The sequence below is a fragment of the Lissotriton vulgaris genome, chromosome 8 (assembly GCF_964263255.1).
Source record: "Lissotriton vulgaris chromosome 8, aLisVul1.2, whole genome shotgun sequence".
In the NCBI taxonomy this organism is placed as follows: Eukaryota; Metazoa; Chordata; class Amphibia; order Caudata; family Salamandridae; genus Lissotriton; species Lissotriton vulgaris.
The window spans coordinates 1372836428-1372852035 of NC_141696.1; the positions used below are offsets into that span (position 1 = coordinate 1372836428).

General features: G+C 43.6%; 1 protein-coding gene across 6 annotated transcripts in view; it reads left to right on the forward strand.

Annotated features, from left to right (window-relative positions):
* The window catches only part of ITSN1 (intersectin 1), a 1645471-nt gene that overhangs the window by 637507 nt on the left and 992356 nt on the right, over positions 1-15608 (forward strand). For all 6 annotated transcript variants that reach the window (XM_086935345.1, XM_086935347.1, XM_086935346.1 and 3 more), the window contains one exon: positions 501-763. In XM_086935345.1, the coding sequence (XP_086791471.1) occupies positions 501-763 (263 nt within the window). The remainder of the gene's footprint in view (positions 1-500; positions 764-15608) is intronic.

A 15608-nucleotide genomic window follows, 5' to 3' on the forward strand; every position in this document is an offset into this window, starting at 1 on the left:
AACCATTAACTCTACGCCTGTCAGTCCCAGTTCATCTTTCACACTGCTAAGCACTGCATCCCATAACATGATGACCACACCTCTGCGGTCGTCTTGCACGTCACAAACACTTCACACACACGATCAGAACAGAGAATACACTTCCAACCACACACCCTGCATGGTATAGCATGATACCCATGTAGGAAAGCACTTCAGCACCCCACTTTGGGTAGTAAGCGCTATATAGATGCTGCAGTACATTCAGAATTTCTTGCAATCATCGTTAAAAGAAATGTGTATCACAATAGGTCCCTATTTTAGGATGAATCCCCAACTATAGTCAATGGTAATTTAAGTATTTTTCTGCTGATTTCTGAATTTTCTCTTCATTGTCTTGTTGCAAAGAGTAATGAAAATTAAAATGCAGACATATTCAGTATTACTGGATAAAGTGTACTCTCTCTGATTTCCTTGTTTTATAATTGTTTGATTTCCAACCAATGTTTCCCATTATGAAGTTACTTTTGAAGACAAGAAACGTGAGAACTTTGAACGTGGGAATTTGGAGCTGGAGAAGAGGAGGCAGGCTCTCCTGGAGCAGCAGCGCAAAGAGCAGGAGCGGCTGGCGCAGCTGGAGCGCGCAGAGCAGGAGCGGAAGGAGCGCGAGCGGCAGGAGCAAGAGCGCAAGAAACAGCAGGAGATTGAGAAGCAGCTGGAGAAACAGCGCGAGTTCGAGCGGCAGCGCGAGGAAGAACGACGGAAAGAGATAGAGCGTCGTGAGGTAAATGTGGAGAAGGCCTCCGTAGTCTGGATTTTATTGCAGTGTTTAGAACCATTTCACAAAACATGTTCAATTGTAGCATTTTTGCATTGTAAGTATAAATTGTTTCATTTATGAGGACCAATGGTGCTTTTGAAGTCCTCTGGATCGTTCAGTCCCTTTCCATAATACCGAGCACATAGGTAATGCAATGCATCCTGGGTGCTCTGCCCGGAACCAGCAGTAGGACTTAAAGCCACGAGCCTGTCCAGCAAAGAACAAGTAATGGTAAACTTGCTTAAAGTCCCAATTCCCACTTTCTTCACTGTTACTTTGTATTGAATCGCACTATGACTGAGAAACATTGGTTTTGCCATCCTTAGTTTTTGCTTTAGAGAACCTATTACATCCACTGCTCTGTGTTGCACAACATTGACCTGTGTTTCTTTGTGAGTTTTTAAAGTAACTTGCTGAGAGGAACACTCAATTTCAGTCTCACCAAAAAGGAACAAGGTCCCTTGAAGAGAGGAGAAAGGGCATAGTGATGAAGCCATTGGTTCACCCTGATAAACCCCATGATCTTTGAGGGTCACGTGGCAAACTAACAAACAATATCCTTTCTGGCTTGTTTATCTGGCCATTCAGAGTTTAACTATAGAGGAGTGTCCTCACCTGTCCCAGTTGAATATTTTTAAATGCTATTAAGGGTTAGGTTAGATCGACCATCACTCTGCAATAGGTATTATTTCACTAATAACAGATTGATGTACGTTTTGAACTTTTGCATTGCAACACAAGATGCACCTTTGTGATGGCTGGATTTGTCTGTCTGCATGATATCTTGATTGCATAAGGACCTCACTACTGAGGCTCATTAATGCATCATTCACATGGAATGTTAAGTATTCATGCCAAGTCTTTCTTTTGTCTCAATAATTAACACATTACACTTCACTGTGTGAATAGGTTTTTTCTGTTTTTACCATCTTTTCCCCATATAGACATTAATATATGCCCACAAAAAGAATTCAAGCAAGTAGGCCTGTATATCTATTATATATTGTCTATTGTACCACCAAGATCCTGATCAATTTGGACATTCGCATTAAGAAATACAATTGCGAAGGCAAGATGGCCGCTGACAGGCCGTAGGGAGCAGTCACTCCTCTCTTTGCTCCTGCTGAATGGTTCAACTGTATGGAAAATGCCTCTGATCGCTGCTGCTTTGGATGAAGGAGGAATATGCTATATCCGCTGAATCTGTTACAGCGCTTCTATCTCTGGGTAGCAAAAAGTAGACCTAGACTGCCAAGAGCGTTTTACTGCATTAAAACGCAGAAAGCAGGCATCCCTCGCCCACGGCTGACTGCAATGCAAAGCATGACACCTCGAGGCCCAAAACTCCAGAAAGAACCACAAAAGGAGAAAGAAAGGGACAAGGCTGTCTCTAGCGATCCTGGTACGACTACAATGAGTATCAAATTAACTCGGAAGATGCAGAGAATTGTGAGAAGCCGAAAGAAAAAGAAAAGAAAGCACTGACAAACAAAAAAGGAGCTAAGCGCCAGAATAGTGAAGTCGTCAGCAAGGAGGGAAATCTGCAGCAACCTACCCTCCATGAGTCAATCGCAGTCCCAGTGTCCGATCCGGTGCTCTCCCCCTCACGATCAACTCCTGTAGTGAGTAGGAACACGGACGGCCTGGGAGAGCCGAGTCCAGGCTTTCCTGATGATCGAATGGAGACGGGAGCCGCAGGCAGCAACATCAACGTGCGGATGTAAGATGAGGCGTCCCAATTGACGTCTCTCCCCGCGGCTTCACCAGGACACGCTCTGGCCCCTCAGAGTGAGCAGTTTCAGGAGCAGGGAAGGCAAGCGGTTTTGGCGTCTGAATGGGAGAGATGGTTGCGGATGCTGACGGAATACAGCAGCAGCGAGTGGACATTTCCGATCTCCGCAGTAAGGGGGGCAATGCTGGGGGCGGAACAGCACCCTCGGTGGGGCGCGATGTTGAGAACGGGCAAGACTTTGGCAAAAAAATCGCTGGCAGGGTTGACATTAACACACTCGCCATTACAGAGTGCAATATTGATGACGAGGCCTCGTGTGTATTACCCAGGCCACAGAATAACCCCCCAATAAATGAGAGCACAGCAGCTGCCTCCAGGCAGTCTAAGAGGTTCCTGAGTTCACTACGGTTCTATGCCTGGGCACAGAGCAGGTAACACGCCCCAAGGTTATCATTCCTGAAGAGCATAATCTCGGCCTAGAGCTAAAAGAACTCAATAATTGTTCAGTTCCTATGCAAGGTACAGGTGGTGTATCTATGAATCATGGTTCCCCCAGTGATGATTGTTTCTTCTCTGTGAATGACGACGAGGACGATGAGGATAAGGTCACTTCTGACTCTATAACAGAAAGCGATATTGGCAGTTCGGAAGTAGAGGTGGAATCAGAGTCGGTAGTATCAACACCGGAAAGTGAAGAAACACATAAAGCATGCACCAAACGGAGAGCTAAGAGCTTGAAGAGTAGATCTCGTAACAGGTCAAAGCTCAATGTGAGTCCTTCACATCCCGAAGTATCTAAATAACTGGACTGGGACTACTCTGCCACTTCCCAGCTCTATCAAGAGGGAGGTAATAACTCGTCCCATACCCAGTCTAATACCTCAGGCGACTACTATGGACATGTTATATGCTACATTGAAACAAATGCAGATGGAGGCCACGAGTAAATCACGGAGGGCAAAGCAGGCCAACCAAAAAATACAGGGTTCACTACGGAAAGTGAACAAACTTTACGCGGATATGGCAACAAGGGTCACTGAGGTAGAAGCAAGAACTGAGAGAATGGAAGAAGATGTTGGGAAGTGGAACGAGTTCAAAAATGATCTGGAAAAAATGGCTGCTGTTGTACATTGGAAGCTTGAGGATTATGAGAATCGCCAACGGAGGAAACAATGTCAGATTACTTGGGGTGGCGGAAGGAAAAGAAGGACAGGATGTGCAGGCATTTGTTGTTAATTTGCTTAAGGGGTCCTTCCCAGACCTGTCTGCCTGGAATTGGGAGAATGAGGTACAAAGAGCTCATAGGTTTCCCCTGGTGCAAAGAAAAGGGCCGGCAACTGATAAACCAAGGGCAATCTTGATATATGTGGGAAACTTTTTACTAAGGCAGGAAATTATGGATAAGGCCAAACCTGAGTCTAGACGGTCGTACAATGGTACGACGTTCTTTGCCCGCCCAGATTTCTGTCATGTGACAGTGGAAAGAAGGTGGCGGTTGAGGCAAATGATAACCCCTTTTCAAAATATAGGCTGTGAGGCCTATCTGATGTTCCCATGTCGCCTCAAGGTAGTAGATAGCGGGCAGATTAAGATCTTTTTTTTCTGAAATCAAAGCTCCGGCATATTTGGATGAGATAAAAAGAAGGAAAGGAGGCCCAAAAACTATGACGGTGGTCCTGAGACAGTTGAAGTAACAAGGTTCAATACTGGAAAAGGATATGGCTAATTATATTGGATAAGGATAGCGGCAGCACTTAACATATCCGGCATGGCATATTGCAGAGGCACGGGATGGCATTAACAGGAGCAGGGGCAGGGGTCGAGGGACAGGTGGCACTAGGGGCTACAGCTGTCACGCTTAGGTCAGGACTGACCTATTTGCCCGTAAGGGGGAGGGATGGAGCTAGGGGGTTGGGGTTGGGGGGGAGGGGGAGGGGTACAGGGCACGTTGTTTTGTGGTTGGGTATTCACATGCAGGGAAGCACTGGTAAAGCTTGGGTGTTTGAGGGGGTTAAGATATTGCAACAAGGGAGAAATGACAATATATTGTTTGTTACTGACGAAAGCTTGCTGGGACAACTATCTGGTGTGCATTAATGGGTACGCGTATAATTATGGTAAATGTTTGTGGGCTAAATGATCGCACTAAGACAGCGGGTTGCAACATGGTTAAGATCTTTGAATGTGGATCTTGTGTGCCACCAGGAGACCCATATCGAGGGAGAAGTTGGTTATTTGCTAGAGCAGCTGGGATTCTGTGTACTAGCATATTCTAAGCAGAGGGCTAAAAACAGAGGAGTGGCAATCCTCTCGAAACGCAGGGATGTTATAATAAGGAGAAAGCTTGAAGATCGATTGGGGAGATGGGTCCTCATAGAATATAAAGTTAACGAGGAGTGGGTTACCTTAGGTTGTATATATGGCTCGACGGAAGACGACCCGGGTATTTTTGATTTTATGGATTTGGAGTTAGCCACTTGGTCCCCAACTATTATTTTGACTGGGGATTTCAACATTAATGGGGCAGGGGGACTGGGAATGGCTTCCAGTGGGGGATATCCGGGTAGGAAAAAGTCTGGCGGTCATTATGTAATCTCACAAGGAACAATGCTTTATTGGATGTATGGGGGACCCTACAGCCTGGTGAACAGGGATTTACTTAATATTCAGCTCCACAGAAGGTATGTGTTAGATTAGATTATTTCTTTGTCTCAAACTCTTTACAATCGAAAATTAAAATTGAGCGACTTCCTCGGATAATCTCCGACCATAACCCTTTGATTTTAACAGTAAATCTTAGAGCAACTAAAGGGCCGGATCGGGTATGGACATTTGAGAGAGGGTTGCTAAAAGAGGATGCTTATATCGTGCATATGACTGAATGGATCAGGAGCTTTCTGGATATCAACAGAGGTAGCACGGCGGCTGGGAACATGTGGGATTCTTTTAAGGCGGCCGTACGAGGGGAGACAATAAGCTTTAGCGTAGCAAGTCGGAGGAGGGAAAGACAAAGGGAGGCAGAGCTCGTTAAGGCTGTGGCAGACGCCGAACTAACTCAGAGTGTGGTAAGGGGGCACCTTTAGATCAGGTATTAATTAAAATAGCGAAAGGAAAGATGGAGGCAGAGGAGAGCATAGCCAACAAGGCAGCTAAAACATACCTAGTAAATAGAGAGAGGTCTTATGAATTCAACAAATCTGTGGGACGTACCCTTGCTATCTGCACGAGGCAGAATGTATCCACGGGACAAGTGAGGGAGATCCAGGATGATGCGGCAACAATATTTTCAGATACGAGAAGTCTTAAGAAAATTTAATATTTCACTATATGATTAAGAGCACCCAAGCGATCTATCTAAAATCTGTGATTACCTGCGGGATATTCCGGTAGCTACTCTAGCTGAGGATGAGGTGAGGAAGTTGGAGGAACCGTTTAGTTCGGAAGAGATCTTGACTGCTTTCACTAGTCTCCCATCTGGTAAGGCCGCAGGCCCTGATCAAATCCCAATGGAATTTTTTTTAACTTTCTGGGATGTAATCAAGCAGGATTTGACCATTACAATGCAGCAGGCGCAGACGGGAGCATCAATTCCGAGCAGTTGGGCGGGGGGCAGACATTGTAATAATCTTAAAAAAGGGCAAATCACCTTATCAACCTGGATCATATAGGCCAATAACCCTAATGAATGCGTACACAAAAATGTATTCCAAGGTCCTTGCACTTAGAATTGCGAAAGTAATTAATACTCTTGTGAGTATTAATCAGCACAGGTTTATACCAGGGAGAGGTACCACACATCATACTCAGTCATTACTCTTTTTGATGCCACAGAGGTTGCAAGAGACCCAATAGCAGTGATGTTATTAGATGCAAAAAAAGCTTTTGATCGGGGTTTATCTTGAGGAGGGTGGGGTTTGGGGGGGCTTGGTGAAAGCTCTGCAGGAACTATATGCAGCTCCAACTGCTCATATACGAGTAAATGCAGGGTATACGCTCCCATTCTAGATTAAGAGGGGTACACGTCAGGGGTGCCTTTGCTCCCCGCTTCTGTTTGCTCTTTAAATGTACCCATATATACGGCGTATAGGTTTAAATGATAACATCTGTCCAGTAGATACCCATAGGGAGCAATGTAAAATCTTGGCCTACGCCGATGACGTGGCGATTGTCACTCCTAAGCCCACAGAAGCTATAGGTCTGGTCGAGGCAGAAGCGCAAAAGTTTCGAGAGGTGTCCGGTTATGCTTTGAATACTGCAAAAACACAGATTATCAAAAATAGTAAAGTGGACTGTTCAGATCATCGTGTGGTGCAAAGTGGAGTATATTTAGGGGTAACAATGTCAGATCTAGATAAACTTGTGGAGGTAAACATAACACCGGTAATAAATAAAGCTAAGAAGGATTTAGATAGGCTACACAATATACACTTCTCAATAGTAGGTCGAACTAATAAAATTAAAATGATCTTTCTCCCGAAGTTTTTGTAATTATTCAGGGCCATACCTTTACTGTTTGAAGCAATGTGGTTTAAGGCCCTTGAGCATATGATAAATCGATTAGTGTGGGCACATGGAAAGACCCGAAGGGCGTTGAGATTGATGGCACTCCCTAGGGAGCGAGGTGGGTGGGCTCTACCTGATATAAAATTGTGTTACTGGGCAGCGTCCCTTCAATATATGGCAGGTTTATTTGGAGGGGCAGAAATGGAAGGGCAAGATGAGTTAGGAACTTTAGTAATTTATGCATTAGTGCTAGGAGATCACGCTGAGAACCTCTTTCTGAAGTTTACTGATTAGTTATTTTAAAAGGACTAAATTTAAAACTGTGATGGCCGCCCACAAGACCGGGACTTCATTTGCGAAAACATTTGGTCTAGGTAGATACCATGCATATACTAGACTGAGTAATAATCCCAATCTTCCTGGCGATATATTCTCAGGTGCTGCTTTTTCTGAATGGGGAAACCACAGGATTAGCAAGATGGGTGATACGTTCGGATCGGAGGGGGGTGATGCAGTTTAACGGTCTACAGGCAATATACGGATTAGACTCAACCCATTTCTTTAAGTTTTTGCAAATTAGGAGTTTTATGTTGACAAAAACTGGAGGGCCGGCGGGATTCGGGATGAATTCTATTTTGGATATTATACAGGATGGTACAGACTGTACAATTAAAAGATTTTACTCTGAATTAATAGAGCATCAAGCAGATGATCTGGAAAAGTATGAAGAAAAATGGATGCAGAAGTTGGGCGTAGAGAAGGAATTTTTCCATAGGTCATTGGAATTAGGTCAGAAACTTTTGTATTCAGCACCACTTCAGGCACAAAATTATAAGACATTTTACTTTCTGTATCATACGCCCTCCAGGATAGCACAATGGGGAGGGCTAGCTGGTATCACGTGCCCAAGATGTGATAGTTTTGTGGCTGAATTAGTCCACGTTTGCTACCTGTACCCATTTAAAAACTACCCGGGATGAAATTGAAGTATTTCTTAAGAGGTCATTAAGGATATAGATCACCCTAACGCTAGCAGTGGTACTACTCGGAATAGAGGATAATGCTAGTCAGACCCAGCATGAATACTATATCTTTATGGCTATGGCTGTCTTAAGGCTGTGCATTGCCACGGTTTGGTTGGATTGTCTACCACCCACGTCACCAATGGCTAACGAAATTACTAGCTTCTTACAACCTCGAGAAAGCAATTTATGCATGGAGGGGTAGAAAAGGTAAGAAATTAAAAAAGGAAATATGGGAACCTATACAAAGGTGGAAGGAGAGAGATCCGGGATAGGATGTATTGAAAATTAATGTGTCTAGGATTTAGTTTATTTTTGTTGTTTTGCTTTTCCTTGCATTATTTCATTTGTATATTTTGTAGTTGAGTATTGTATGCTTTGTCATAACCTTGCATTTCAAATTTGAATGAATATCTGTGCCCTGTACAACAAAAAGGGGGGGTGGGAAAAATTTGAATAAAAATATAAAAAAAGAAATACAATTACGCGATAGCTACAAAAGTCCTGATTAAAGCCCTGGACCCGTAGTAGCCTATCCATGAGGACTGAAACATGTTGACTAAACACTAGGGTGTAAGGACACTTAATCATCTGCAAACACCCAACACACTTTATTTTAACCATACCAAAGGAAACCAAGTTAAGGGATACTGGGATGACCTTTAGGTATTTTTTTTGTATCTTTAGCAGACCTAATCCTGATAAATATCCAAAGTGCTCCCTGAAAACTTTTGAGCCCATCCTGGTTTATAGGGACCAGGATGAGACCCGATGATGAAGCATGACACGAGTAGGATGTATGAGTGTCAAACAAATAACGCAGTATCGTTGGGTCTGGAAATGAGTTTAGTCAGATAATGGTTGACTGGATATGGTTCTAGGATACCCTTATGGGACAAGTGTAGAAATGAGTCAGTATGATGTACCCCAGTAAAACACTCTCCCCTTCCCAAAACAATTGAAAGTCTGTGAGATTTTGGATTTATAGGATTAGTTCATCACATGTGACTGGTAAGATAGCGAAATATGCTAATGCATGTGCTAAAGAAATCTGCACCCACCCTGCAGACCTTCGGTTTGAATCATAGGCTGACTAACCTTACCATTAAGTAAGACTGAACTGGGTAATAGTAACACCAGTAACACCAGTTGTTTATAGTGCCTCGAGGGCTCTGATTTTTGGGGCCATATGTACAAAGCATTTTTGTGGTCAGAAATGGCCTGATTCACAGAATCTGGCTGTTTGCAACTGCAAAAATGCTTTTTAAAAAGCACACGTGGTTCAGTAACACGTTACAGAATTGTAATTTGTTTTAGCGATTCAGTATAATCCTAGTTGTACATATTAATGTTTTCCGACTAAATTCCGGTTGCAAAACATAAATATATTACTGACACTTTGAAGGAGATAGTAACCCATTTGCAAATGAGAAGGGGTCTCAAACGGACCCCTACCCTTTTGAGAATTTAAAAAAAGGTATACTTTTTAAGAGTAGGCAGTGGTCCCAAGGACCCCTTTGGCTGAATATGCGCTTTGGGAGCATTCATTATAATATTATCAACATTACAGTGGTGTCTGAAAATCCAGAATAATGTGTGTATTTGGCAATGGACATCCAGATTTGATCTTATTCAAATTTGGGGGGATTCATGCCACTTTTATGCATAATGTAATTTAAGTGCACCTCCAGCTGATTTTACCCACAGGTTACATGCTTCGGAGAGAGTTAGGGCTGGTATTGGGAGCACTACACTACAGTATAGTGTGTGGTAGAAAGCTTTCACTGAGCACAGATCCAGAATTACAGTTAGTGCTACAACTGTGTCCTGACTACTCGTACAACTCCAGGGCTATTATTCCTCTGTTATTATCACCCAGGGATTTGTAGGGCCTAATGAATTCCTGGCTCAGTTTATCATTTCCAGGAGGGAAGATAATATCCCTGTTAATCTAACGCAAATTGACGCTAACAGGCTCAAAATGTTAAATGATGGAAAGGGGCAGTGGAAGTGTGTGCTCTGTTTAGGTTTTATGTTTCTTATTTAAGACTCTGGCATAAAATGATTATATGAACTAAATTAAGTAGTAAATTGATAAAGCGAAGTTCATGGAAAGTATCAGAGCTTGGGTCTGTTATTTCAGGAGGACTGTAATAAAGTATGCTGCTTCGTGTCTTGGATGTTATTTGCTTTTCTTGCCATGGTGATGAGTAGCTGTTTTCTTTTCAAATTTTAATTGCTACTATTTATACAACTGGTTGATACTATACAGAGTTCTTCTGCAAAAACATCAACACTTTTACAGAAGCGTTCACCTTGGATGTGATAATACTTTGCCAAATAAAGCCCAAGAGTGATTAGGTTGAATGCTTAAATGAGGTGTTTTATTTTTATAATAGAAACAATAGTAGTTGTAGTCAGGATCAATCAATCAATCATATCATTTGTAAAGCGCACTACTCACCCGTGAGGGTCTCAAGGAGCTGGGTTGGGGAATGCTGCTACTGCTCGAAAAGCCAGGTCTTGAGGAGTTTTCTGAAGGTCAGCAGTTCTTGGGTCTGCTGTAGGTGGATGGGGAGGGTGTTCCAGGTCTTTGTGGCGAGGTGGGAGAACGATCTGCCGCCTGAGGTCGCTCTTCGGAAGCGGGGGACTAGAGCGAGGTCGGTGGAGCGGAGCTGGCGGGTGGGGTGTAGAAGCAGAGTCGTCTGAGGTACGTTGGTCCAGTGTTGTGGAGTGCCTTGTGTGCGTGGGTGAGGAGCTTGAAGGTTATCCTTTTGTTGACCGGGAGCCAGTGCAGGTCTCTCAGGTGGGGTGTGATGTGGCTGCGGCAAGGGATGTAGAGGATCAGGTGTGCAGAGGTGTTCTGGATGCGTTGGAGCCGTCTCATGAGTTTGGCCGAGGATCCTGCGTAGGGGGCGTTTCCATGGTCCAACCTACTGCTGACAAGGGCCTGGGTGACTGCTCTCGTTTCAGTGGGGATCCACTTGTAGATCCTACGGAGCATGCGGAGGGTGTTGAAGCAGGAGGAAAAGACGGCGTTGACCTGCTTAGTCATGGAGAGGGTGGAGTCGAGGATGACCCCAAGGTTGCGTGCGTGGTCGGTGGGTGTTGGAGCGGTTCCCAGTGCCTTGTGGCGTCTTCTTCAAGCTCAGTCTTCCTTCAGACATACTCGTCACCGCCTTCTAGGATGCATGACTCCAGGGGCAACCCAAAGAAAAAGAAATAAGCAGTATCGTTAGTGCAAGAGCTGAGATCAGTAACGCGGGGAGGGAGTGAGGGGCACAACACCACCTAAGGTACAGCGTGTGGAATGGGGTATCCGTCATATGGGGTGAATGGGAAGGAAACTGAGTATACGCCCGGCCGGTCCCAAGATCTCAAAAGACTCGGCTCGGTGCGATTAACCTCCGTTTGAACTGGCACAGACGCACTCACCCAACACCCAGATCCCCGTAGGCAATTACACACCTGTTGAAGCCATGACCCTCCTGGGCCATGGCGGACGGTGCGTCCTCCTTGAAGTCCTGGGGTTCCTTCGGTAGGTAAACGTCCTGTTCTCTGCTCCTCTGTTCTAACGGCTGTCGTCCTCCAGCGTCTTCAGGGGTCCCGCTGTAGGCTAGCTCTCCCTTCCAGTGTTGGACACACCCTTCCGCGTCTTCCCGGCTGATATTGCTCTCAGCGTACGGCTCACCCGGCCTCCAGGAGGTGTGTCCCATATCTTCTGTTGAATCCTTAAAGGGCCAGCTGCATGCTTGAACATGCTCCTCCGCGTCCTCAGAACCCGGCAGCTGTATGGGAGAAGAGAGACCACTAGGTGGAAGTGTCTCTAATTCCGAGTCTGGGGGCCTTGGTGTCTGACAGATGCGTAGGAACGCTTTTTGGTGTCCAGTAAAAAATGCACTGCACCTAACTACTCTCCGGAGGAATGGGACAAGAGGAGCCCTTATTGTGCACGGAAAGGTGTTGGGACAAGTAGTTGGTTAGACCTCTTTACTTTTTTGGAGTGGAAGAATATGCCTGGAGAGCAGGCGTTCTTTTTTTCTGCGGACATAAGCCTTCTATGGATGCAGAGGGGGTCAGGACTGTTATTATTCTGTGTGTGTGTGTGGTGGAATACTAAAGGGTAGCAAGACACCCTTTTCCTGTGTGTTCATGCACCATTGAGGAAGTAGAGGGTATTAAGACACCAGCCCTATTTTGTATTTATGCTTCACCATGTTTCTAATACTTTCCCCCCAAACTACAGGTAAATAGGGACATTTTAAGGCTGAGCTGATACATTCCGGGATGGTGAACCGACAGCGTGAGGGAAACCATTACGCATTATCCCATTGTTGGCACTGCCATCTACAACCACTCCTTTTCCACCTCTCTGGTCCAAGTGCCAAAGCCACAGTAGAGGCTTGAGTCTCCGTATCGGAGTAATTTGCAGTTCCATCTTGAGTCTTCACTCCATGATGGAGCGAAGTCTTAAAGCCATTAGACTGATGAGAGATATGCTGGTGGGATTGTCAGGAAAATGTAATCCATCCAACTGTAGTTTTTATAAAGATTGTATTAGGCGCATTAGTTTCTAAATAGTCCCATGCAACTGTCTAATGTAATTTGAAAAGAAAATGTAAACTATTTGCCTGCTTTAATATAAAACAAAATGTGCCTGCATTGCAAAAGCCTTCACGTTAGATTCAGAGGACGCTCAAAGTCTTCGGAAACAAAAGTTAAGCGGCCCAAGACAGCAAACTAAAAATGCTTTATAACCAAAGAGGATGTTTAGTTGTCTGCAAAACATCACACACATATGAGATTGTAGGTTTTACTTTTGTTATCTTTAAATTCTTTATTTGTGAAATGTTCACATTTTTCTCTTGGTTTGGCAAATGCACATTTTTAAGAACACTAATGCTTTTGAATGGGTTGGTCATATCCCTGATAAAGCTGCTCTTCTGAGTTGCACGTATTTGAGACGTATGCACAGCTTTTGGATTGATTTATATTTGTTTATTGTCCCGCTTTTTGTAAGGTTTTACCCTGTTAATGCCTTTATTGTGCAATGCTTACGTTGCATGTTGTAACATTTTAGCAACAAATACGTTTAAATACCTCATACCGCAGACACATCTGAGAAGTAAAAGGTTCTCTTAAAAGGTGTCTTATAATTTTATATAATGCCCATTAAAGAAGAGAATTGCTCTGCGATGTCCAGATCTTTTCCATGCTGGTTATTGCTGCTTTACTTGTCCAATCATGTAAAAATAATTAAGGATTGAAATAGAAGGTTTAGCTGTTAACAGTGACTCATGCAAAATAGTGCAGAATGAGACCGGTTTCGAAAGATTCAGGTTTTGCTATAAGAGAATGAGTTTCAACGATAGGCACTCTGTATATGCAATTGTGTATACCTCTTTCTGAGGCATATGTTTTGGAAAACCAAATGAAGCAATGCTTTTTCAAACTAAAGACTAATATGTAAAGGTCTTAGGCAAATAGTTTAGTTAATGAGAATGAGAATCTTTAATTCACTAGTTAATGTTCTGTGCTATGTAGCTACGACTGTTGCTGCAAGGTTCTCTTCTAGGGCCCTCTTCAGAACTTAACATGTTTTCACTGCAGACGTAGAATAAAACCGCAGAATAGAGTTAAGTGGTCCACAAACTTTCTCATTGCACTTACTGATTTGTGTATGTGTGCGTCTCTCACTTGCCTCCAATACCCCAAACGGGTAAAAAACATAATTTCACATTAGCTCCCTTGAAAATGCATTATTATAAACTTAGTGTGCTCATCTAGCTGTAGGGGTTTCACTGTACATTGCAGGTAGAGGGTGCAGAGAACGAAGTAAGCGGGTTAGAAGAGCCACTTCTTTACGCCCCTTTGAAAAGCAGGAAGGGACGTGTAGTTCCTCAGTGAAACGGGAAGGGAGTTCCAAAATTGCTGGCCTAGATAGGTGAAATAATGGCCATCCTTACGGGACAGGCGGAACCCTCGGTACAATGAACCGGCTCTGTTGCCAGGATCTCAAAGGATTAGATGGATGGTATGGATGAACTAAATCCAAAATGTAATTAGGAACTATCTCCGACTTTTGCCTTAAACATATTGTATACAGCTTTAAGCTTAATGCGATTCGAAATAGTAAGTCAGTGCAGCTCACAAAGAAGATTAGAGACTGAGGCACATTTGGGTAACCGATAAAGAAGCCTAGCGCCGGAATTCTGCACTATCTGTAGTCGATGGATAGTAGATTTTTCGGCTCTCAGGTACAGTACATTGCTGTAATCCAGTCTAGCAATAATAGGAGCTTGAATCACGTCCTTTGTGCCCAAATGGGGATCAGCCAGATCTTTTTAAGCCATTTAAGTACTGCAAAGTAGGTGATACCACCGTAGCCACTTGTGGCTTCATAGATAACGATTCATCCACAATGAAGTCTAGCTTCTTAACCTTTTCCGAAGGTCTGAGTGGAGCACCTAAAAAGACAGGTCAATGACGTGACATCCGGAGCACAATTAGAATATGCGTTCAATGACCTGCTAGTGTCATGCTCCAAAGGCCCACATGATCAGACAAAGTCCAGTCTGGGGCTTGGCTTGTATCCACTTTTGCTGGCATTTTGAAATCGTGAAGGCGAAGCAAGAGTAGGATTATTGACCTTTGCCTTTGGAACACGCTGACTAAGCCTATTCTTGTGCTTCCTTAAACCTGCACTAAAACCCTTTCTTTCTTACAATGTCAGAATCTCGTGCATCTTTCTTAAAACGCAGAACAGCAGAGCTAATTATTGCTTCTTAATACTATCACTTCCTTCCTCATTGCCCTTCCCTTTTACCAGGGAGCAGCTATTGCTGTCTCTGGGCGAGCAGGAGAAACATGAACTGGCTGCATGGAGTGGTGGGGTGAGGTAGGAAAAGGAGGAGGAGATAAGTGCTGTTCACTCTACTTCTGAAACTAATGAGTGGAAGCCTTTGCAGAATCATCTTTTTGTATTCTTCAGCATCAGACCAATTGTGCTTTGCTATTAAAAACTCAACAAAAATAATACTTTCATTGGTGTGCTTAGGGTGACCACTTTGAGGCTTTATTAGTGAATTTGATAAAGTTTTATATTTTTAATAAAATGATACAGTATTTTAGAACTTTTTGACATGGATAGGTATGTACTGAAACTCCTCATTTAAAGGACCAATCATACATTTGTTTTTTTTTATTCCAGTGATTGTTCTATACTACACTAATATACTGTTTGATTTTCAGTACGACTCCATAAAACAAATAGATCATCAATGTAGTAGACCCAGCTCTAAATGTCTCTCTTGTACTTTGTGCCGATCCTGTCCCCATGCAAAATCCTATTTGAATTACCCCTTTACTAGATGGCCATATGACTGGGCAACTGAAAAGGCCCTGGCTGTGCCTCAGAACTGTAAAACAGGTTAACCATTACATCTGAAGTTGTTCTGGTGCAAGATACATTTCTCAATTTCAAATCCGCATACAAGTATGTTCAAGTAAAGGCAGATCTGTCTCATAAAAACCTTTTCAGGGTTTCCATTCC